Genomic DNA, 23,612 nt, shown 5'->3' with positions numbered 1-23,612 from the left:
CTTTGAATATTCTGTGTTAAATCTTTTCTATTATAGTATCTATATATGTAAAAAAATAAAACAAAGAAACCCAGCTTTGCAAAACCATTTAAATTCAAAGTTTTAACATATTTTGGAAGTCTGTTGCAGATTTGACATCTTTCAGTGATGAGTTACATTTCAAGACAACAGACATAGAATTCTAAGCTGTTTTCTAAAACAGAAAGATGAGTATGTTTCGGTAACTGTGGTTTAGGTCTTTGCCTGTGGAAATGCCCTTCCTTCTAACATTCAAGTAATGCTATAGCATTATTTTTAAATGGTTGATGATGGTTTCAGTTTCTAGCTTATTTGAGAGAAATGAGAAAGAAGGTCTATATGGCTTAATTTAGAATTTCTGAACAGCTATTATCCTATCAAGTGAATTACAGAAACAAAAATAGTAAATGACCAAAACCAACAGTGTTTCTTTGCTTCTGAAACTTCTCTCATGTCTTTCTACTGTTCTTTATTCTTCTGACCAAACATGTCACTGTGAACTGACATACTGTTGCCTGTATCTAATCTGTATACCTTTGGGATTCATTAAATTATTTATATATTAAATTTTCATCATTTCTGATTAGCACAAAATGATTAAGTATGTAAGAGCAGCTTGTAAATTGTGACTTTACAGTATAGAAAAAATATGTAGCTCTATTTAAATAAAGTGTATGAATAGGTGTTTTGAAGTAGACTTGTTTTAGAATTCTTGTTTCACTCTAATTGCATTCCCTGCCAACAATACAGTCCAACAAATCAAGTCGTGGCTTATATTTCTGGAGCCATTCTAAACCTGTTAGGTTTGGAAGGAGGAGGGAAATAGTTTATTTGACTGTTGGTATCCTGATCGTTGTTGGTTTGCTGGTGGCCGTGAATTTACTATGGAAGACAAAGTAACACTTCAACAAATACTTGGTTTTACGTAGAATAAACATATAAATGACTGAGGGCATGGCCTACTGTTGATGTAAATTTGCTCTACTGTTGCTTTGTTTTAAGCTCAAACTATTTCAGGAGTGTTTGAAATCACGAAAGGAAAGTCTTTTTTAAAAAAAAGAAAAGAAAAGAAAAWTCTCAGCTTCAGTAATATTTTGAACCTGGATCAGAAAAAAACCAATACTAAAAGGATTTAATTCATTCTGGGAAGCCATATTTCTACCTAATAGTGGGGAAAAAAAAGACACTGAAGGCAAAATGAGATCTTGCTCACCTGTCATACTAGAGGGCTGTCATGTAGATTTAATCAAAGTTTTTTGTGATCAATCCTTTAACAGAATAAGCGTAGTTCTGAATGCTTTATGAGCCCTCTGTTGTTCATGTGTTTGTCTGAAAACAGACTTTTTTTTCAAAAGGAAATACTGTAATTGTACTGAGTTTGAATGTTGTTAATTCAAAGAATAACATATTAAGCTTTTATGTTCAGGCAGTCTATGATGCGGTAAAAGCATTTAAAACTCATTCTTACAATGACTGCATATAATGACTGCTAACAATTCATTGAGTTTTCTTTTTTTTGTATTTGTGACTGCAGCAGTGAAAGCCACTGGCTGTAACCTGGAAAAGGTAAATATTCTTCCTAGTGCCTTGATAACTCCACTCATGCCAAGCGGTATAATTAAGAATGAAGATGTGGCTCCAATGGAAGTAAGTGCAGAAAAAAGATCTCCCCCTGTCTTCAAGGTAAGTTTGACTGTGACCTGAAGATACTGGCTTGAAATAATCTTAGTTACATCTTGGCCATCAGTGTATGTTCTAACAGTGCACAGTGGAGAAGAGTAATGTTTGGGGAAAATGTCATGGCTAGGATCAGTCTGTGCTAAAAATATGCTCACAGAGCATGCATAAAGTAATAAATGAGTTCCTGTGAAAGTAATTTACCTTGTTCCAGATTAATTGCATAATATGATGATTTTTTTTTTGCCCTGTGACACAGAATCAGTTGGTCACTCTAAGAATATTAATAATTTCCTAGCATTGCTTTTATTAAATAAATTGTGTCTTGGCACTTTCCTGAACTAACATTTCCACTGTTTTCCAGTCATTTGCTTACTTCTATTTAGTTATTCATGGAGACATATGTAGATATCACCTCTTCTAGCAGTTCCTGCATATAGTGGCATTCTAAAAATTTCTAAACATGACCTGAGTAAGCATATCATCTGTAATGTATTGCTTTTTTCAGGCTTCAAAGGTGGTTGGACCAGCACAACAAACGTTAGAAAACAGTATGTCCAGCATATCAACTTCTGCTTCCCATTTACCTTCTGACAATGAAAAACAGCAACAAATACAACCGAAGGTGTATAATCCAGACACACTAACTACTATTCAAACGCAGGACATTTCCCAGCCTGGTAGTTTTTCGGCAGTCTCGACTCCAGGTCAGCTGCAGAACAGTGATGCATTACTGCAGCAAGCTGCACAGTTTCAAACAAGAGAATCCCAAACCAGGGAAGTCTTGCAATCAGATGGCACAGTTGTAACATTGTCACAGTTAACTGATGCATCTCAACAGCAGCAACAGTCTGCACTATCAGAACCAGCACAGGCTTTACAGCAACAGATTTCATCAAGTATTTTCTCATCAGCAAGCAGCGTGAGTCAGTTACAGAACACTATACAGCAATTGCAGGCTGGAAACTTTCCAACTAACACTGCCACTGGCAGCAGTAGAAATGTTGACTTGGTGCAGCAGGTCTTGGAAGCTCAACAGCAGTTATCCTCTGTTTTGTTTTCTGGGTCAGACAGCAGTGAGGATGTTCAAGATCAGCTAAACGCAGATATTTTTCAGCAAGTTAGTCAGATACAGAATAGTGTAAATTCTGGGAAATTTTTCTCATCAGAGACAGCTGTCCATTCCAGACCTGAGAACCTTTTGCCTGGGAGAGCTGAAAATGTTCACTCTCAGCCTGAAAATGCATTGTCCAATCAGCAGCAACAGCAGCAGCAACAGCAGCAGGTGATGGAGACTTCTGCAGCAATGGTGATAGGAATGCAACAAAACATTTGCCAAGCTGCAACACAGATGCAATCTGATTTGTTCTCTTCAACAACTTCAGGGAATGGAACCCTACAGCAGTCACCTGTTTATCAGCAGGCTTCTCACATAATGAGTGGGTTATCGACAAGTGAAGACATGCAAATGCAGTGTGAATTGTTCTCTTCATCTCCTGGTGTGTCTGGAAGTGACACTACTCCTGCTGCTCAGCAGCAAGTTTCCAATAATGGACCGGCTATATTTCAGACATCAAATTCTGCAGATGGAGAGGAAACTTCAGGACAGAATAAACAGATGCAAAATACTGTGTTTCAGACCATGGTTCAGATGCAGCACAGTGGAGAAAGCCAGTCTCAAGTTAATCTTTTTTCATCTCCAAAAAACATGATGACTGTTCAGGCAAGTGGAACTCAACAGCAAGGTGGTGGTCTGTTCCAGCAAGGTGGAGAAATCATGTCTATTCAGTCAGGAAGCTTTATGCAACAGCCTACACATTCACAAGCTCAGCTTTTTCACTCTCAGAATGCTATTGGTGATACTCAAAATATGTCACAGGAAACACAAGGTTCTATTTTTCACAGTGCAAATTCTATTGTCCACAGTCAGACCACTACTAATTCCTCTGAGCAACTGCAGCCTCCAATGTTCCATTCACAGAACACCATGGGCGTATTACAGAGTTCATCAGTTCCTCAAGACCAGCAGTCTGCCAACATGTTCCTTTCCCAGAGTTCAATGAGCAACCCTGCAACTCAAGAAGAGCAAATGTCATTCTTTACAAACCAGAATTCCATTTCTCCTCTTCAGACAGCCACAAATACTGAGCAACAAACTTCTTTCCAACAACAAACACAGATATCTCATATCCAGAGTTCCATGCTTCCCCAGGAGCAGCCCCAGACTCAGCCTACTCAGCAAGGTTTGTTTCAGTCTCAAGTTCCGTTAGGCTCCATCCAATCTAATCCAATTCCCCAGAGCCAGCAAGGAGCTATCTTCCAGCCTCAGCACTCAATAGTTGCTATTCAGAGTAGTCCTCCATCTCAGGAGCAGCAGCAGCAGCAGCAGCAGCAGAACATGATGTTCAGCAATCAAAATGCAATGAATACAATTGCTTCTCAAAAGCAAAACATGATTTTCAACCCAAATCAAAATCCAATTACTAATCAGGAGCAACAAGGTCAATCAATTTTTCACTCACAATCTAACATGACATCAATGAATCAGGAGCAGCAGCCCATGCAATTCCAGAGTCAGACTACAGTGTCTTCAATTCAGAATCCTGGATCCAACCAGGCTGAATCACAGCAGCCAGCCATCTTCCATAACTCACCCCAGATTCAGTTGGTCCAAGGGTCACCAAGTTCTCAAGAGCAACAAGTTACTCTCTTCATCTCTTCAGCTTCCATGTCTGCATTGCAGAATAGTATGAACCAGCAAGAGCTGCAGCAATCTCCTATATACTCTTCTCAAAACAGCATGGCAGGAATGCAAGGAACTGCTTCTCCTCCACAGCAACAAGCCTCTTTATTTCACAACACAGCAGGAGGTGCTATCAACCAACTGCAGAATTCTCCTGCTTCATCTCAACAGACTTCAGGGATATTCCTGTTTGGCATTCAGAACAGTAAGTGTTAGGTACCTGATTCTGAGTTTACAGTTTAGAAGAACTCATCATTGGAGTCCATGAGACCATGATTATTCAATTCTAAGACAGTTAGTGTTATTTTTAAGGCTAAATGAAATGATTACAGACCTCTGTTGAGAAGTACTAATTATTCAAGAAAGATAGCAATAAATTATACCCAAATCTTTGGGAAACATGTTATATTCAGTGAAATACTAAAAAAGCATACATATTTTCATGTTGGTGCAGTTCCCATGCTACTGCCAATAATTTCTCTTCTCTCCATCTCCGTCCTCTTAAATTGTGAAACTGTGGGGACTAGAAAGGAAAGTGGAACATGTAATTAATTAGACTCTTGTATAGATCTTTTTGAATGGCTAATTTGCATAATACTTAGATATGCCCCTAATACATATCTTTTTGATATATTTTTTAATATAAAGAAAGATATTAATAAGAGGAAAATAAGTGTTTATAACATGAACTAATAAAGCAAATAGTTAATCCATACAATCTGATTTTGGAAACTTTTCACATTCCTCCTTTTCTCTGAAATCACCATCACTATTTTTATTGACTGTGGTAACTATGGGAGCCATTTTATTATAAACTGAAGTACAAATATCTTCTGTTGATTAAATTGAAAAATGAGCTGGAGAAGATTTACAATTAGAATTGAAGAACAACACTTGTTTTCAAGGCAAAAAAAATCCAAAGACTATATGCTGTAGGAAAAATAACTGTGATCAAGAACATCCTGTTTTTGTACAGGCTGCCCAGGAAGTTCAATATTGAATAGTGTAGGAGGCAAACCAAACTTCAAAACCAATACTCTATCACCTTCTTAAAAAAAATTGCATATTTTGATTGGTGGTAGTAGTGGCAGAGGTTAGATGGTTCTTTCTGAAAAATCTGCCTCAGACATTTCTGTGAAGGAAAACCTGCGCTATTTTGAAATGTAAGTCTTTTAGGATAAATTTGAAATTTGTCCAACAACCTAATTAGTGTTTGGCCTATGTGATTGTTTATTCTCTTTCATTCTTTGAACTTCTAAAACAACATTATATCTGTAGCCATTTTAAAACAAAAAAACAGAATTACTCTAAATTTTCAGCATTTCAAAGAACTTTCACGTGATCTACATTTTCCTTAGCTTTGTTACTGTGATCCATATGGTTGACTAGGCTGTCTTTCCAAAAGATAGTTGTGGGCGCACCTTAGGGAAAATGTATTTTTGTTCCACATTTTCCTTAGCAGCATGAGTTTTTGGAAGATCAGAATAGACCACAAATAAATATGTAGAGAACTAAAATGATAATATGATGTATCCATCCATGAAAGAGTAGATATTATTATGACAAATTTTAAGTTATTCCTATGATTAAATCTTCCCAACTTCAAATATCACCTCAGTGCCTTAATTGAAAAGCAATCTTTAGCATCTAGAGAACTACACAAATTAGCTGGAATAATTTGACTGTCTCAGTACTGTGTTCACATTTGAAAGATTTGACTGTAACATAGATACTACACCCATTTTATGTGCAGGTGTCAGCAGAGGGCAGGACATACAGTCAGTTCTAGTTTTTTTCCTCCCTAATATGCCATTTGTGTATATTCTTTTCATTTGTTCTTCCCTTCTCCTTTTCTTTATCAAACCCTTCCCCTAGAAATAGGTAATACAACACTACAGTTGAGAATTTGCCTACTATTCATCATATGCTCTGCATATACCCCTCTCTTGTTGATTTTGCATGAGAACTTTTAGCTTAACATCTGTTGGTCTCCCTATACTTAGATTGATGTGTGACCAAACCCACCTTTTAACTGTGTATGTATATGTATGTATATATATATCTGTAAGCACTCAAACATTATATTAAAAATGGTTATGCTCTCTTAAGACAGTTACACTAATCTTTCTGATGCTGCATTTGGTTCCCATAACTTATCTAATGAATTTTTAATTCATTGTTAAAGAAAAGGATTTTCCAAGATGTGCAGTCCAGAAGTGTCTTATTGTAGTGGATTTGAAACCCCTTTAACTTTAGAAGCCTGTTTTTTTTCTGTATCCCATTTCTAAGTCTAGCCTCTGTTGCAAGCTCTTTGCAACACATATTTCTGCAAAAGGCTGTACATACCTGTGAAGCTCCAGAAGTGAGAGAGACAGATGATGATTTAGCCGTCATATAATGTCTAGATAGAAAGCTGTAGCTGTGTGCTTGAGCCTGAATATGCTGTTACACCTGAATATGTGCTTTGCTGTATGAACTCTAAGGCTGTATATGGTCTGATTATCAGAGCTTCTATGAAACTAGAGATAATGCTAGAAATGGTAGAAGATGTGACAGCTTTTGCAGATCTATAGAAGGAGCTAGTGGATGCAATGACTGAACTGAGAGACACATCTGTAATTAATGAAGCCAAAGGATGGACACGCTCACTAATATTTCTCTTGAGCTGTAGGTTTTGTTTTTCTTCCAGGTACATACTGTCCTCTGTTTGGTGGGATATTAATAGTGTTTGGTTATAATACAGAATTCATATATTCAAAATGCTTACCTTGAGCTTGTGCTTATACACTGAGGGAGTGGTGAGCAAAAGTTTTCATGTGAATAAAAATGCATATAACTTTATATAGAGTCTATAGTAAATTTGGATATATGTAAAGAAACTGGCTAATTCAGTATGTGTATTATTCTAATTTAAATGGTACTTTGTGTCTTCTTCACTTGTTACTCAACAGACTGTGGCCAGCTCTTAACTTCTGGACCAGCTACATTGCCGGATGAGTTGATGGCTATAAGTCAATCAGGTCAGCCACAGAATGAGGGGCAAGCAGCAGTACCAACACTTCTCTCCCAGCAGATACCTGAGACTTCTCCACTACCTTCATCTATGGCAGCCAATCAGAATATTGAGAAAATAGATGATCTCCTTGTGTCATTGCAAAACCAAGGGAACAATATGGCTGGCTCATTTTAATTAGACAGGTAAGTCTGCATTGGGTTTTTGGGTTCTCACCTGTCATGCAGTTTGTTCAGTAGGTTTTTTGTGTGCACACGTACTAAATGTAATGGCTGGTTGAACTTTGGAGTGTATCACTGTGCTTTAAGAGGTCAGCTAAAAATGTCAGTAATGCTGAATTAAGGGTATAATACTAGTGGTTAGAGTGAAGAGTTATTTATTACAGTCAGAGGTCAGAATTCCTGTGAAACAGTTGGCTGAGGTGTTTTTTTTTTTTTTTTTATTGCTATATATTTTTTCACCTACTGTTACAGGCAACCTAGGTACATTGTTAGGAAGCAAGAGTGAGTAGATCACTGACAACTTGGCAGATAAAAGCATTATTAAGTGTGACTCTTTTTAAAAACTTAAGGCTTATTGGCTAAATATCACATCTCAAATTTGTACTCCAGTTCTGAAGTTTCCTCCTGGTTACAATAATGTAAAGGGGAATATGGGTCCCATAGGATACGGTGGGTAGTGAGTGTGCTACATGCTCGATCTGGTAAAAATGAGTTAACACAATCAGCTGTTGCTAGGAAACATTATACTCTTGGAAGGTGCCTTTTTCAGAGGGGTGAAAAAGGCTTTGACTACAAATAAGTACTGAGTGCAGAAGGACTCTGAAATTTAATATTGTCCATCATGTATAACTTGACTTTAAAAACTGTTTAGCCATCCTGAATCCCCCTTTAGTTTCACTTAAGCGATATACTTCATTTTCTAATCTAAACTGTTAAATGATATTGTGTATTAAGAGAAGAATAAATAAAAGTAAAGAGTAGTAGAGAGAAAGTGATCCTCCTCGTCCTGCTCTGTGCAAGAGTGCTGTATTCTGATACTTGCTCGTAGTTTGTTTCTGCTTGTGAATGGCATTTTCAAGATGAAGGAACTACCTAAACAGAAGAGGATGCTTTTTGTTAGTTAGGCATAACTTTTTTGCTTGCTTGTTTTTTCCTGCAGAAAATCTATGAAGAAAAAGGTGATGATTTCCCTGATCCTCTCAGACTTTGCGACTCTGGATTAGGCTGGGTGGAACTGATTGCTTCTATCAAAAAGTGGCCCTCTTCTCTAAAGAGCACATATKCAGCCTATTGCAGCGTCTTGCACCTAAGGCTATAACTATAACCATAGTATTTGAGATTCCTGGTGCCAATAATGGTTGAAAAGCTATGCTTTGTTTTACTAGGGCATGGAATTGTACTATTACCAGATTCCTAGACCTCATTAACAGCGGGGCTCTTTTTGAATTTAAAGCATATCTGATCAGTTATTATTGTTGTTAGAAGATAGTACGTGTTTTTCCATGTTTACTTTTTTCCCCCTCTTCTTCCTTCACATCCCCTCTCTTGACTAAAAAAATCTTATGAAGCAGAAACATCAGATACTTGTGATGTGAACTGTGACTCATAGCATAGCTGTCAATCACTGAAGGAATTGCACATTTTAAAGCAGAGTGGGAGAGCTAATACTGTGGTTTGTAATTGCAGTAGGTGATAAAGAAAATACTGATACATATAATAACCAAGCAGAGAATTGCTTTTTACTGTAGATAGCCAGACAGAGGTGGATGCTTCCCATCTGAGAATGTGATTAACGGTTTTCTGTCTTTTGCGTGTAACTGTACATAGAATAAGTTCTGGTGGCTCTAACTAAATGAAGAAATGAAGGGGAACTTTCAAAATAAATTGCGCTCTTAAAATTTTATCTTCTAAGATACCTTGACATTGAAAGGAAGAATCTGCCTGGCTGAGGAAACTCCTTCATGTCTCTCACTCTGACTGCTTAGGTTAGAACTCCTTACAGCTGCATTACCCATTCTCAAACCAGTCTTTTCCCTTTCATTTCATGTTTTTCCTTCTCCCTCCCTCAGTTTCATATTATGTTTAATATATATACATATATATATGTATGTATGTGTATATATATATGTATAAAACTATCCTACTGGCTTTAAACATTAGAAGCAGCTTTTAGGAATCCATAGCAGCTACCTTTGTGGTATTAAATTGCTTAGTCAGTAGAAGCTTTGACAACTAATCAAGGATTAAGGAGAGAAGAAGTGATTTTTCCACCACCCTCCAAATGCCAGAATCCGCCTTAACCAGTCATTTTCCAACTCTTACTGATGCAAATCTTCAGCTTAACTTTATTCCAAATAGGGGAGAAATTACATAATTTCTAAGCATTCTTGAAAATTTCACTTCGTTCTGAGCTGCTATGTCGTCATATCATATCGAGCTCATGCAGATTTGAGTGGTGTTTTCTACTGGCAGTCTCCTACACATAGCTTCTAGATTATCGTGTTTAAATTTAAAAAGTTGACACGTTACAGAATGTAAAAATAACCCACTCCAGACCATGCAGTTGTATTGTGAGGCATGTGCATTTCTTGGGTGCTCCAACTGTCCTGAAGGTTTTGTGATATCTCAGTACAGCCTCATTCAGACACTTTTCTCCTCCTTCTCCTGCACGTAATAAGCTGTTAATGCAGTTAGAGCCAAACAGCTGTCATGGATGGCTATTATGCCTTGGTAGAGTGTAGTCGGTATCATGTCATTTTTCATTTTTGTTATTTTACATAACAAAGAATAGTCTGTAAATGGATTTAAGTTACTCTAGTCTGTTTCCTGTGTGTTTTTCCCCTAACTTGTATGTTTAGTTGAGCTGTGTAGAGTTTTTGTTTGTTTTAATGGTTTTTCCTGTTTGTCAGTCTGTCATGTTCATTTTCTCTTTCTGTCTCTCTCTTTCTCTCTCTCATTGAGAGGCATTGAATTACGTTTTCAGTAGTAAGGCTTCTTGCCGATATGAAGGGAACTTTTCAGAAAGAGACCTGCTCTGGGTCATTTAATTTTGAATACAGTTTTCAATCGTTCAAGTTTTGGATGGTTTATATCTAATGTGTGTTTCATTTTTTTGGAAAGCTATATTTTGTATTTAGGAAATGGTATACTATTTTGCTATTTGTACTGAGTGAGTACATTGGCATAAATATGAAAATTTATATATATACATATATATAAAATATTCTTTTTGCCACACATTTTTGTGGTAAATTTGTGAGTTTGTCTGATGTTCTACCACAACGTGGCGTCTGATAACAGTGGGGGTGGGGTGGGGTTTGTTATGTCTTTATTGAGTATTTAAGTACTTTTTGCAACATAAATAACTTGTTCATCTCTCGCCATTCCATCAGGCAATTTATTGTTCCAACTGGCTATGGGAAGCTTCACTGTGTTTTGATGTGTCTGTCACTCAGCAATATGACCTAGTAAGGAAACCYGTAGGCATTTAGGCATATATAAAGTGGTGGGTTTCATTCAGAATGAGCCGTTCAGCTTTTATCCACTATCATTGTCTATTTAATATTTTATTATTGGCGCCTTTATGTTTTAACTTTAATTTATAATTATGCTAAATGTTTGAAATCTTAATCATGATAAAAAAAAAAAAAAAAAAAGAATTCCCTGCTTTATAATGTCCAGAGATGCTTTATAACTCTGAACCATACTTTTTCTTCCTGTGATTTTTTTTCCTGCTCAGAAAATATATAACAAGATCCTGTTATGGTTCATGACATGAAAAGAGCAATCTTGCAGCATTGGCTAAATGCTCTATAAGGATACGTAGAAGACTGAGAATTATGGATTGAAATAGCTTTCAGATGGCTGTGGAAGTCAACAGCCAGTTATTCCAAAATGAACTGGTGACTCTTGCAAGTTAACAGTCCCAGGACAAGCCATTGGGTGTCAGCTTGGGCCTTCATACACAGAAGAAGTAATAGGAATGACAAATTCRCTTGTATGCTGCTTCACGTTGTTCTGAAGGGAAGTATCCTTATTTTGAAATGCTGTTGGTCAKTGCCAAGTCACCAGGGACCAATTCTCCATTCAGTAATACAGGTGTCCAACAGACTTTTTACCAAGACTGCTATAGCTCCAGGGTGAGGGTATGATTGAATTGTGTGCATATTTTAGGTTGCTTATAACAAGGGCTGTGCTATCACATTTTCACTTCTGGATAGCACCTTTCTTTCTTGTGTTAAATTTATCTTGTCCATTTTAGGTCAGTGTTTAAATGTACAACACTTCGAACATGTGATTTGGTTACAAAAAGTATTTGTCTTATGAATGAAGAGATTGCTCAGTGGTTGATTAGTGCTTGAGCTGCTGCTTGCAAACAGCTGTTATAGGGGCTAACAAGAAGGGTTTGAGAGCCAAGAAAGAGCTTAAAGACAACTTGCAGGATTTCATGGCAGAAAGACCCAAGAACATCATAAGCCACATCTGTATTTTATGAGCCCTGTATGTTTACTTGTGTGATTTAAGCAGTTGACAGTTGGAGCTTACCCTGCATTTTGTTTTTTATCCCCTTATTTACTCCACTGCATGCATGTGCTCACTGGCCTGCCTATTAGACTATGAGCAGTCTCATAGTCAAGCAGACTGCATGCCTGTGGAGTTGAGAGGCGGTGGTTTTGTGCCTAGTCCATTTTGGTTGCGAAGGTTAGAAAATACTGAGGGGTGAGTCTCTCTAAAGTTCCTGATATTATTATAAAGGAGAACTTAGTATATCTGCAAAGCCACAATTAACTATAGACAGTATAACTGTGTGAAAAATCAAAAACTGTAGAACTGCACTGCTAGGACGGGGTTTCTTTTGTCTTTCTCTGCTGCTTGAGTGCTTTGTTTAAAAAAAAAAAAAAAAAAAGAGAAGAAGAAGAAGAAGAAAAAATCATCCATATTTACTGTAGGTTATACTCTCCAGCTGTGTATGCCTCTAAAGCCCCTCCTATCCACTACCTGTACAGTATCTGTGGTACATGGTGGTACAACAATTTGTTAGCACAGATTAAAATCTAGGGAGGCTTATCTGCTATCCAGCAGTCATGTCTTCTACATACATTCTCTTCTCTGCTTAGATATTTTTAAAGAAATAATGTATAATACAAAATCATTAGCTAACTGTCTTCTCTAGAAAGAAGTTGCTACTGGTGCTTTAACTAGCAAGTTCAGTTTGTCATTAGTTGCCTCCTCACTGTCTTTCAGCAGTTATTCAAGCCAAGTGCTTTGCTGTTACTTTAACAGAAAAACAGTTCAGGAAATAGTTTCAGCATTGCTGTTTTGAAGTAAATGTTTAATCATCAAGCATTTCACTGTAATTATTTTTATTACTTTGCTGACAGRGTGGTTATTTTATTTTTAAATTGAAATAAAACATGAACTGTTAAGTATTTTGTAACTTTGGCAGTGTTTGCAATGATTAGTACTAAGACCYTGGGCAGCTCTATCATGGACATTCCCCTAACTTAGAGAAGTTGAACATTTTTAAGCTTCTGTTGTGATTTTGCTTTGGGATATAATTCCCCAAAAGAAAAACTTCCACTCGCATACTGTCTCTCAGTATGAGTCTTCAGAAGGAATACCAAAAGAGTCAGGAGCTTGCATTCCTCTTAAAATGTGATTTAAAGCACTAGTTGAGTAACAGGAAATATGCTTATTTTAAAAGAAAATGAAAAAAAATATTGGAATAAAAAGCTACAAATAATGCCTCCCAATGTGTGCATGTGTATGTGCATGCATGAATGCACGTGCACATTCGTTAATAGTGAAGAGTTGTACTATCTAATTTTGGATYTCACATAGCTGAATGACAAATTATTGAGCTATCGATTCAGGGTAATTACAGGAGAGGAGTACAAAGGGTTATAGACATTTGTCTGAGTGATAGAAGCAAGAACTAGGGAGATGAATTGCTTAGGGTGCTGTGAGCTATGAGTTGTAGATGGAAAGTTGAGAAGAGGGCAGATATTATTTGATCACTGGTGACTTCTCCTTAAGAGCAAAATTTATTTTCAAGGAATTAAGTGCTTTCTTGATTTCTGGTGAGAATGGTGGCAGCTCCATTATTTGAGAAGCTAAAAGGAAATTGGTACAGAGATGCTTTGTATGTTGGTTTTTTTGTCTCTAATTTGGAGCAGTCTTTTGGCATAGATTGTGAGAACTTYCTTTTCAGACCAACTATGCCAGCTGTGTATGAAAGTAGTCACTGGGTGTGCAAATAGAGGTATATTTCTCTGTGCACACCTGCCAGTGAAGAATCAAGCATAGAGGATCTCTATTTGAAATGCAATGTGCACTATTTATATACAAGGAAAAATGCAGCAGCAGATAAACTTTGTAAAAATGTACACATAAAAATTACCCAGTTTGGTACTGGGTTCTGAGGGGTTATGCAGGAGAGGCTTTTCCTTTCAAGTAATCTGTATAGGTATGTAAATATGCAATGCCTGTGTATTCCAGGCTTGTTTATATGTATATAGAAGAATTGTGTATCTATTACATATATAAATAATTAGTATAGCTATGCATAGAGTTCTGCTATATTTACATTTTTATAAACATAAAATAATAGATTTCCTTAGCTGGAGGTTATTTACCAGGGTTTTTGTATTAGCTGGTTAATAGCTGTATCAACACCCATAAGTCCTGTACATGTGGCGCTGTTGGTAGTGGTGTTCCAGAAATTTGCTCTGCTTTTTAGCTCTTCACTAAAATCGATGGGGTTAAAGTGAAGTGACTTTTGAAACAGCTATATACTTTTTTGTACTTTTATATATTTTTATTAATCATTGAAAACAGTAGAATTGACAACCTTGGAGAAGAGTCTGATGTTGCCCACTGGATGGGCTCAGGAAATAAAACAGTAGCGCCTGCTTTCTTCCTCTGTGTACTTTTCTGCCAGTTTTCCTCAGCTCACTCRCCAAGACTCTGTTTTCAGGACCTTTTCTGTTCTTAGTCCCTTAGCAGCTAGTACAGATAACATAATAGTGCAGCTTTGTGCTGCTCAGCAGGAGCTGAACTAACACAAGCAGTTCTCTCCCGGTAGGGGTTATTAATCACTCCTGCATAGCAAAGGATACTGGCTGCTGCTCAGCTGAGCTGCGTTTGAACCAAGATGATGAATCTCATTTGTAGGTCCTTTTCTGTTTACTCTGATTCTTGCATATAAGGCAACACATCTTTAAAACATCATTAATTTTTTTTACTGACTTTGTATTGAAGAAATCRATAGCTAGGAAGCTTTCTCCTTGGATATTTTCTAGGTATGAGGACAATGGCTCTGACTTGTACAGAYTGCTTACAGAAAGAAATTAAGAGAAATTAAACTCTTCAAAAGAAATCCAGATCTTAAAAGCAGTAGCATTTATTTTGCCCATCAAAGCTTTTCTTGCCAAACCAAATGTATTCCACTGTAATTTCAAAACAAGTTAATCAACAGGCATTGTTATCTTGTTACAGGCTTTATCAAAGCATCTCTACCAAACCAGAAGCAAATGCCCTTATTTCTTCTTTCAGCCTTCAATTTGTAGGCCTAATCTCCATCACTTCCAGAGATGGAAATCTTTTCCAGCTTTTGCTATCACGATTTATGAAATTCCTCAAAACATTTGAGCACAATTGGCCAAGGATGAGGAATCTGCTGCTGTCCATGCTTGCTGTGGTGTTCTTATCCACCTTCTCTTTGCAAGTACTTGGTTCAGACTCAAACTCTGATACCCAGCCACAGCTCATTGTACAGTATCCCAGCTGTGCACGTTTGGTATTGTTCTCAGATTAGCAAAAGGCCCTGTGTTGGGCTAATTTAAATGGACTTAACTTCATTTTCAGTCCCTCGAACTACCCCTTTATAAATCAGATGAGGCCCAGCATGTCCTCGTGCACGTGGATCCCCATGCAGGAGAAAGCTGGTATTCTGAAGGTTACTATAATGTGGTGACCAGCTGGAAGCCTCAGTCGTTAAGACTGTAGCGTTTCTATGTATTTTGGGTCTGGAAACACGTTCCAATATCCTGCTTAAAAGACCACAGTATACATGAAGATTTTTATTCTAGATGCTATTTGAAATGAGATGGTTTGAAAGTTTTACATCTGAGCTTGCTGTTATTAATGGGTAAGCTCCAAACAACTTTGGATCGGAGCTTTCTACCTCTGTTAATATCTGCATCTGTCTTGAGTGGTTTACCTGCCTTTCTGCCATGTTTTTCTGGAGTGCACTGATCAACCACTGAGCTGCCTTTTCCATTGTCCTGCAATGTGAAAGTAGCACCAGATATTCCTTTGTGCATTTCTGTGTATATGGCTTTCGTAGTTGGGATTTTCAAAGCACTGATACCCGGTGTTTTCAGTTTGTTCTATGAGGGGATATTTCATTTGCATCTATGTTTTTAGCTATCCTGTGATAACTTGTTGAATATTAAAAAAAAAAATAAAATATTTTGCTTCTATTGGGACATTTGTATACTCGCAACTATATTTCTGTAAACAGCTGCAGTCAAGAATAAAACAATGAAAGTTTTCATTTTGCAGTGTAAACTCTGGTTATGTTTCTTCAAGGGCACCTTCCCTCTCTGCCAGGAGAAAGTGACTAAGCTCAAGAGCTGAGTAAGTCCGACTGGCAAAGGGGTGGCGCTGAGCTCGGGACACGTTGGGAAGACAGAAACCCACACTCGTCTGTGGCTTTGGTACATCCCGTTGGAGTTCTTAATAAGAAAAGGCACTGTGTCATGTGTACATTTTTTTCAAAAACTGTAATGTTTCTTTTTGACTTCGTGGCCTTCTCTCGACTCCAAAGTAACCTACAGAGTTTACTTCCCAGACCCCAGCTTTCAAATTACAAAGCATGGAAGGAAACTGTTTTCATAGTCTGTTTGAAGCAGGATTCTGTCTCCGAGGAATCTGTGTTAGGGGAGGACATGAAAGTCTCCCCACAGGACAGTCGGGCGATTATTCTGCCTGTGGGATGTGACCTCAGAGTTTCAAGCTAGGATGACTGGAGCTACTGTTCTGTTTCCGTAGCAGAGGAGAAGAATGGACTCGGTGCCCAGGCCGCCACCACGGTGCGTTTTGGCACAGTCCCACTTGTATTTGCATCTTCTGCATGTTCATGCTGACATGCTAAAATTGAACTGGAGTTGCTGAGGCTCAGGCACATGTTCCTCTTTGCTGACCTTCCACAGGGATAGTAACCAGGTTTTATAAGGAATCAGTCACGTCCTTCATTTCTCTGTATTTTTACTGGTAGTTTACAACTCCAGAAAAATAATGGCTGGATAAAATTTGGCAAAGGTCTGAGCATGCACGTTGAGTAGTTTCGGCTACACTGAAATCAGTAAAAATCATTCAAGGGCAAATTTTCAGTTAGAACAAAGAACGCATATTTTCCAAGGCAATAAGCTCCTAAAAACAAACTGGTCATGAGTTCCTGTTTGCAATGCTTGATAAAATGGGCCTTCTGCATGTGGACATGCAAAGACAAGTAGGAGTGGATAGATAGTTTCACTGCTTTGTATAAAGCATTGACATGGTAAATTTTGGAATACTGTGTCCGGCTCTGCTGTGGTATTTTTCCAAGGGGCTGTTTTGAAAAATTGCAGTGGGGGGAAGGGAGAGAAAGAACTGAAATTATCCTGAGAGCTGGACAAAGTGCTTCATTATGAAAGATTTAAGGAGATCAAAGGAGATTAGTCTGTTTAACTTATCAGCTGCTACTTATCTGTTTAACTACAGCATATAAGTACTTTCACGGGGAGAAAACAGCAATTACTGAAGGACTCTAATCTGGTAGAGAACATACAAGGAATACAGCAGATGGAAGCTGAAGCCAGACAAATTCAAAATAAATACAAACAAAAGTCTGTTTTGAGAGCCCGATTTGTGTGCGTTGTCTGTGGAGGAGAGGTTCTGGCTTTTTTTAAGTAGCGTAACGCATCCAAACAAAGTAAGGTTCACAGTTTTTAACTTTTGTCCTGGACCTGCTGAACTTGTTTATTCTCCTGCCTTGAACCTGGGTCCTCACATTGAGAAAGTGCCCGTGGCCGCAGGTGGGCTGAGAGCAGGGCCGTCACTGCGGGGAGCGGCCGGGTCCTTCGCGTCCTCCTTCCTGCCGGGTCCTGGGGGAGAGCAGGCCTGGCCCCTTCGCCCGGCTTCCTGCTGCCAGCAGCAGGACAATCGGGCTTTCAGGTCATTTAACACAATTTTGGAATCAATTTTATTTGTTTGTTTGTTTTTTGTAGCTGCTGCCCAGCTCCTTACCATGTTACTCCTCTGGCTCCTGTTAATATCCTTTTAGCTGCTTTTTATCTATGAAAGCTCCTGGTCAGCTCCTTCCAGCTGATGAAGGAAATGTTTTGTTCACTTTTCTGGGTTTTGTTTGTTTGTTTTGGGGGAGAGGTCTCTATGCCTTTGCGGATACTTCCGACATGAGGGTGCAATTTGATTTCTGATCTAATGGGAAGTTGTTCAAAAGCAGTAAAAAGACTTATTGCCTTATATACCTGAAGGAGAAAGGAAAGTCTCTTTATTACACACAGTGATACTGCATGTGCATTTTGCATGCTGCTAGAGGCATGACAGCGCCCTGTGCCCTTTCTGCCCCTGCAGTCTGGGACTTCCACGTGTTTGCGGCCACCCAGGTTTTTCATTATGTGCCCAGCAGCTACAGGCACCTTCATTCACTACAGAAACGTGCCCGTGCTCTGTAATTACCAAGCGGGTACCACCTGCAACTCGGAGCGCGCAGCACTGCACCTCCAGCCGCGTGGGGTTTCCTCCTGCTGCAGGCCGGAGGCGGCAGCCGCACGTTTGCTTCCTTCTGAAAAATCGTAACCAGAACAAAAAAACGGAATGAGAGCGCTGGAGGGAGCCTGCTGTGCTTGGAGGGGGCAAAGCCTGCCCRGAGATGGCTGAGGGGACTTTGCTCGGCCATTGGCTCAACGGGTGGGCGCAGCTACGGGGCTCGGAGCAGAATAGGGGCGTCCTGAGCTTGTGCAGTTGCTGAAGCCGTGGGAATCGGATGCTTCAGCTCTTGCAGGRCTCCTCAGGGTGCTCTGTGGAGTGCTTGGCTCAGGTACTGGTTTGCCGCAGACTCCAGTCACCGGCTTTCTGCTGAAACTAGTGCAACCTTGCAATGCTGGGCTGATGAACGCCGCCCCTCCGAGAGGCTCTCGGSTCTGCTGCCAGCGCACGCGGGAGGAGCCAGTGTCCCGAGAAAAGTAGCTGCAGCCGTGATCTTGCTGAGGGCCAGGAGGGTGTTTTTTTTGCTCTTTCAAATATGCTGGAGGGAGCTGCCGCTGCGTCTTCAGCGCTCTGGAAGCACTAACAAAGGTGACCGACCCCGGTTACGGCGCTGGCGGTCCCCTTCCTGCTCCGGCCGGCTGTGCCGGTGCACGGCCCTGCCCAGTGCGCGGCCGCGGCTCCTCCTGGCCCCCAGAACGTGCCCTGGAGGGAGCATCGCTGACCGCAGCAGCTGCTCAGAGCTGCCACCGTTCTCCTGCGGGGCTGGGGCGCAGCCGCGGGCTCGCTGGGAGGTGCAAATGCTCCTGTGCTGCTGCTTCAGATCCCGCTCCGAGGGCGGATCTGGGATCAACGTCGAACTGGCTCCTTTCCCGCTTGGACGTGCTGAGTTGGCGCTGGGCCTCGCTGCGCTGCCGGGTGCCGATGCTGCAGGAACACCACCGCCTCGGGGGCACCAGGTCCCCGGGGGCATTTCTGCACCCCTTGAAGCCTGTTTTGGCTCTGCCGAGGTGCTGGGACCCCCCCGGCCGTGGGTTCCCGAGCCCCCGGCTCCCATTGTCCTGCCTTTGCAATGAGCTGAAGGTGGGTGTCAACCTTCTCGCCAAGGAATCTGGCACGTCCTGTACATGCCAGATAATCAAAAGCTTGCATTAAGACACAGTGCGGTATTTAATTGGGTATCAGAGAGTGGGACGTGCAGGTCTGTCTGATTTTATCCGGCAGGGCTGTCAGAAGAGGAGGCAGGACTGGTGTGAAGACCAGCTTTCCAGGAAACCACATCCATCAGTTCCATTTTTAGCCTCTGATTCTTTGCAACCAAAATTAGCGGTTTCATTACCTTGCCTCAGATGGACACAAATCACTACCAAGCCATCCTTGGGACTCTTACCCCATCCCAGCTCTTTCCTAACGCTTTTACGAGATTTGTTTATGTGGTGTTAGGTGCTCACCAAAACCGTTGCTCCGTGCCCGGATCCTGCAGCGGAGGGTGTTGACGGATCCTGGCACCACCGGCCGGGCTGGCGCGGCCCCGCAGGCAGCTCCTCCATCCCCATCCGGACCCCCCCCACACACAACCACTGCTGCCCACCAGCGACCGCTTCTGCCTGCTCTGGGTCAGGGCGGGTTTCTGCTACCTGCAACTTGCTGTTGCTAATCCTGATGCAGGGTTGTCTTTTTTTTTTTTTGCTACTATTTTTCAACATCATCTTATTATCTCTGGAAAGCTGCTGCTCTTGCTGTGTGCTTGGCGGGTAACCAAGCGCAGGGCAGCTTCTCGAGTCAGTATAAACTCGTCAGCGTGTGACCCGGTCAGTGGCTGGACAGCTGCTCACAGAGGAGCGAAAAGGGTTTTTCCTGGCAAGCACTGAAATTTCAGCATGTTAGTTGAAAAAACAGGAGTTACAGAAGCACAAGTGCGGCTCTACTTCCCAGCCTCTAACGTGCAGGTGCAAAAATAGCCAGGGGCATCTGTTTTCCACAGTAAGTGGCTGTTTGCTAGTGTAGCCCCAGGAGGGGCCGGAGCAGGATCACGGCCCAAAACATTTGCTCTTGGACAGGGCCTGTTAACAGAGCGGCAGCCCCAGCTGCTCTGTCCCTTTAGGAAAGGGGCTGTTCCCAAGAGTCTCCCTAGCCCGGATGAGCACTTAGCTAACGAGGAGTGTTCAGCTCCCGACTGCGCGAGGCGCCAGCCTTGCCCCCAGGCAGCTGCCCTGTGGCAAGCGCTGWGCCAAGCGAGGGAGAGGCAGCACCAGGGCTCTGGGAAAGCAGCTTTAGGAAACCTGCCTTCATCTGTCGTGTTTAATCGACCCTCCACAGCTGCTGGAGGGAAACGCGGGAGTGGTGCCACGTGCTTCACTCCCGCAGCCCCACAACCACGCAGCGCAGACCCTTCCCCTTTAGGGCGAAGCAGGACTGAGCCACCACGACTCTGCTGCTTGTTTTTATTACAGGCAGGCGACGCTGCCCGTTGCTGTGGTGTCCTGGGAGACGAGCAGGAATGCTAACACCGTGCCCTGCACGCCAACCCAYGCCCGTCACAGCACCCCGGGCCTGGTGGACAGCTCAGGTTTGAGGCCTCGTGAAACACGGCTGTCGTCCCCAGGCACAGGCTGCTCTTTATACATCCACAGACGCTTAAAAAGAAAGGCCCAGCCCCTGCCCCRGGCAGCTGCCTTTGGAATAGTTCGAAGAAGTATCTCATCCTCCCAAAGCCTCAGACACAGGGCAGTAACGTGCGTAACACCCTGGCCAACGGCCCTTCCCTCACGGCGCAGCGGGAGAAGGCCTTGGCCTGTATTCACCTCCTCYTTACAAACTTCTTTGTCACAGCGTTGGGGTTCAGGCGCCTCCTGCCAGCGCCCAGGGCTGCGTCTCGGATTTGCAGGTTGGCTGAACGGCTGTAGATGTCATTTTCTGCAAAGGGAGATGCTCCTGCAACGTAGTCAGGGTCGAAGACATTGGTCTTTTGCCTAGCCTTCCGGGACAGCCGCTGCTGCGGGAAGCGCTGGTCTTCTACCAGCTGAGGGTTGTTTGCGTGCTTCCCGCCCTGCGGAGCCGGCAGCGGATACTGTGAAGAGAGCAGAAGTTGTCGTACTCGCTCTCCCTCAAAGGGGCTTCACCATTCACCAAGCAGCTTGGCCTCTAGCAAAGAAACTTGGCAAAAGAAGCCCAAAAGCCTCCAGGTTACGTGGCAGGTCTAGAGGAGGACTGCAGCTCTGCCTTGACTCTCGCCTGCCTGGGTCCCACCAGCTCACAGGCAGCAGCAGGAAAAGCCCTTGTTCCACTAGCAGCAGGCCGGCGCGTCGCACGCAGCTACTCACCCTGAGCCCTCSCGGGTTCAGCACCTTGGGGTTGCGGGAGAAATGCAAGTGGAGGCTCCCATCGTCACTTACACTCACTGCAACCTTCTTCAGAGTCTTGTTACCGCAGTGAGGACAGAAAACCTTCGTCATGTCAGAAGTTGTCCTGCAGGACAGTGACAGAGGGATTCACTGCTCCCTAGGCTGCGGAATACAGGCTTAGCCCGCACGGGCTAAGGTTCATCCAGCCACACAAGCCAGGTCAAAGCCCTGAGCCAYTCTGAAGGGTCAGGAGGAGCCCTGGAGGGCTCCTGGTAGCGAGGAGCAGCGCTTGTCTACATGCACAGCACTTACTTGAAGCAGCCGTGGCAGCGGAGGATGTGGCTCCTGGCCTGGCGGATCAGCATGCCGTTCACTGCCAGCACGTGGAGCCCCATCTGCAGCAGCACGTTCTGCAACGATGAGGGAGAAACAGGGCACCATGAGGTGGGATTGCCAAGCTCGTTAACCCACGTCTGACTGTCCAGGAAGCAAGAGGCTATCAGAAGCAAAGCAAACAGCCTCTGCAGAGGCCTCTATCAACAGAACTAGCTGTATTCAACAAGAAAGGAGCTGTCACGAAGCTGTTCTCATCACATCCCAGGGATTCGGCAGTGCGCTCCTCTGTGGCGAGCGTCTGCGTGCTGGTTTAGCCAGCCCAGAGGTTTGAGGAACCCAGGAACCTGCTCCTCAGGCCACCAGTGCCAGCTCCCTTCAACCACCCGCCTTAGCGGGGAGGCATGGCACCCACAGGGCATTGGCTGAGCTTGAGGCTGCAGCTGCCAGCACCCACCTGCATGGCGAAGTCGGTGGTGACGCAGCCGACCTGCACGCCAGCGGGAGCAGTGTCACAGTGCCCCATGTCCTGCTGGACCTGCTTAATGTTGCTGGGTGTTATCCAGCCTTCATCATCACTCTCCTCCTCGCTTTCCTCTTCCTCAGCACTCTCCTTGTTCTCTGGGCTCTGGTGCTCCTCAGCCACTTCTGGGCTAATGGAGACGGCAYGAGCGTTCTGGGATGGGAGAGACAATCAGCCAGGGCCCACAGAGCACCCAGCGCAGGCCGGCCCAGGGAGAGGCATCCGGAAAAGCTGGCCAGAAATGGGAGGAGAAAGCACAGAGAAGGGCACGGATACTCTGGATCTCACCAGCAGCTCCTGTAAGTCCTCCTCGATGCTGGGCAGGGGGTTCCTCCAGTAGAGGAAGGAGCTGAACTCGGAGCTCTCAGCTGAGACTGCGCTCCTCTCGGGGCTGGGCAGATGCTGGCCTTTTCCTGGGCGCTTGTGCTGCAGAGGAATGCAGGATGGGGGTCCCTCACCTGCCGCCCGCCTGATGGCTCTGCAGGACTGCGTCCTTGTCCCCTGGAGGACCCTAATCTCATCCCCATCCCTCACCCCGGAGCAGTGTGTCCCCGTCTCCTACCTTGGAGGGCAGGTGGAAGCCAGCGAGGTGCACGGGGGCCTCAGGGTGCTGCGGGGTCGAGCTGAGCCGCACCTGGGGAGGGAGCACGGCAGGTTGGCGGGGCCGGGCCTTGCCAGGGCACCGCAGGCAGCCCCGGGCCTGGCCCCAGCCCTACCTTGTCCTCAGGCTCCTGCCGGAGCCGCTCRGGGCCGACGGTCTCAGCCTCCAGCTGGTAGGTGAGGGCGAGCACCTGGAGGTCGGTGGCCGAGAGGCTCGGGTAGTCACCGGTCTTCTTGGAGAAGTCGGTCACTGCGGAGAGGGGGCCAGGGTGGCGGCGGGGACCGGGTCAGGTCGGGACTGGGCTGGGACAGCGGCACCGGGTGCCGGGTGTGGTCTGGGGAGCCGGGGTCTGGCTTCAGGGGGAGGGAGGACAGAGGGGAACCGGGCCGCGGGCCTCACCGAGCCGCACGTAGTCGGGCCGCGGGCGGCAGAAGCGGAGCTCGTAGGGCAGCGCGGCCAGGCGCCGCCGCGTCGGCTTGTCGCGGATCTCGGCCACCACCTCGGGCACCGTGTACACGCTCTGCGCGATGTCCTGCGGGCGCAGCGCCGTCAGCCCGGCCCGGCCCGGCCCGGCCTCCCCCCGGCCCG

The 23,612-nt window shown here is 43.4% G+C and overlaps 2 protein-coding genes across 5 annotated transcripts in view; one reads left to right on the top strand and one right to left on the bottom strand.

Annotated features, from left to right (window-relative positions):
- NFAT5 (nuclear factor of activated T cells 5) overlaps positions 1 to 16,010 on the top strand; it is a 53,604-nt gene extending 37,594 nt beyond the window's left edge. For all 4 annotated transcript variants that reach the window (XM_085305729.1, XM_085305725.1, XM_085305726.1 and 1 more), the window contains 4 exons: positions 1,553 to 1,701; positions 2,204 to 4,643; positions 7,390 to 7,636; positions 8,613 to 16,010. In XM_085305729.1, coding sequence (XP_085161855.1) covers positions 1,553 to 1,701; positions 2,204 to 4,643; positions 7,390 to 7,628 — 2,828 coding nt within the window. In that variant the 3' untranslated portion in view covers positions 7,629 to 7,636; positions 8,613 to 16,010. The remainder of the gene's footprint in view (positions 1 to 1,552; positions 1,702 to 2,203; positions 4,644 to 7,389; positions 7,637 to 8,612) is intronic.
- A 4,640-nt stretch (positions 16,011 to 20,650) lies between these two features.
- Positions 20,651 to 23,612, bottom strand: part of NOB1 (NIN1 (RPN12) binding protein 1 homolog) — a 5,638-nt gene continuing 2,676 nt past the window's right edge. The window contains exons 3-10 of the mRNA XM_085305747.1: positions 23,424 to 23,598; positions 23,140 to 23,273; positions 22,986 to 23,057; positions 22,712 to 22,849; positions 22,358 to 22,576; positions 21,880 to 21,977; positions 21,547 to 21,691; positions 20,651 to 21,293 (exon numbers count right to left, since the gene is read on the bottom strand). Of these exons, the coding sequence (XP_085161873.1) occupies positions 21,024 to 21,293; positions 21,547 to 21,691; positions 21,880 to 21,977; positions 22,358 to 22,576; positions 22,712 to 22,849; positions 22,986 to 23,057; positions 23,140 to 23,273; positions 23,424 to 23,598 (1,251 nt within the window). The 3' untranslated portion in view covers positions 20,651 to 21,023. The remainder of the gene's footprint in view (positions 21,294 to 21,546; positions 21,692 to 21,879; positions 21,978 to 22,357; positions 22,577 to 22,711; positions 22,850 to 22,985; positions 23,058 to 23,139; positions 23,274 to 23,423; positions 23,599 to 23,612) is intronic.

The sequence above is a fragment of the Rhea americana genome, unplaced genomic scaffold (genome assembly GCF_003343005.1).
Source record: "Rhea americana isolate MKP2758 unplaced genomic scaffold, rheAme1 scaffold_226, whole genome shotgun sequence".
NCBI classification, from domain to species: domain Eukaryota; kingdom Metazoa; phylum Chordata; class Aves; order Rheiformes; family Rheidae; genus Rhea; species Rhea americana.
The sequence above is the reverse complement of the archived record's forward strand: the minus strand, read 5'-3'. Positions and strand labels throughout refer to the sequence as shown.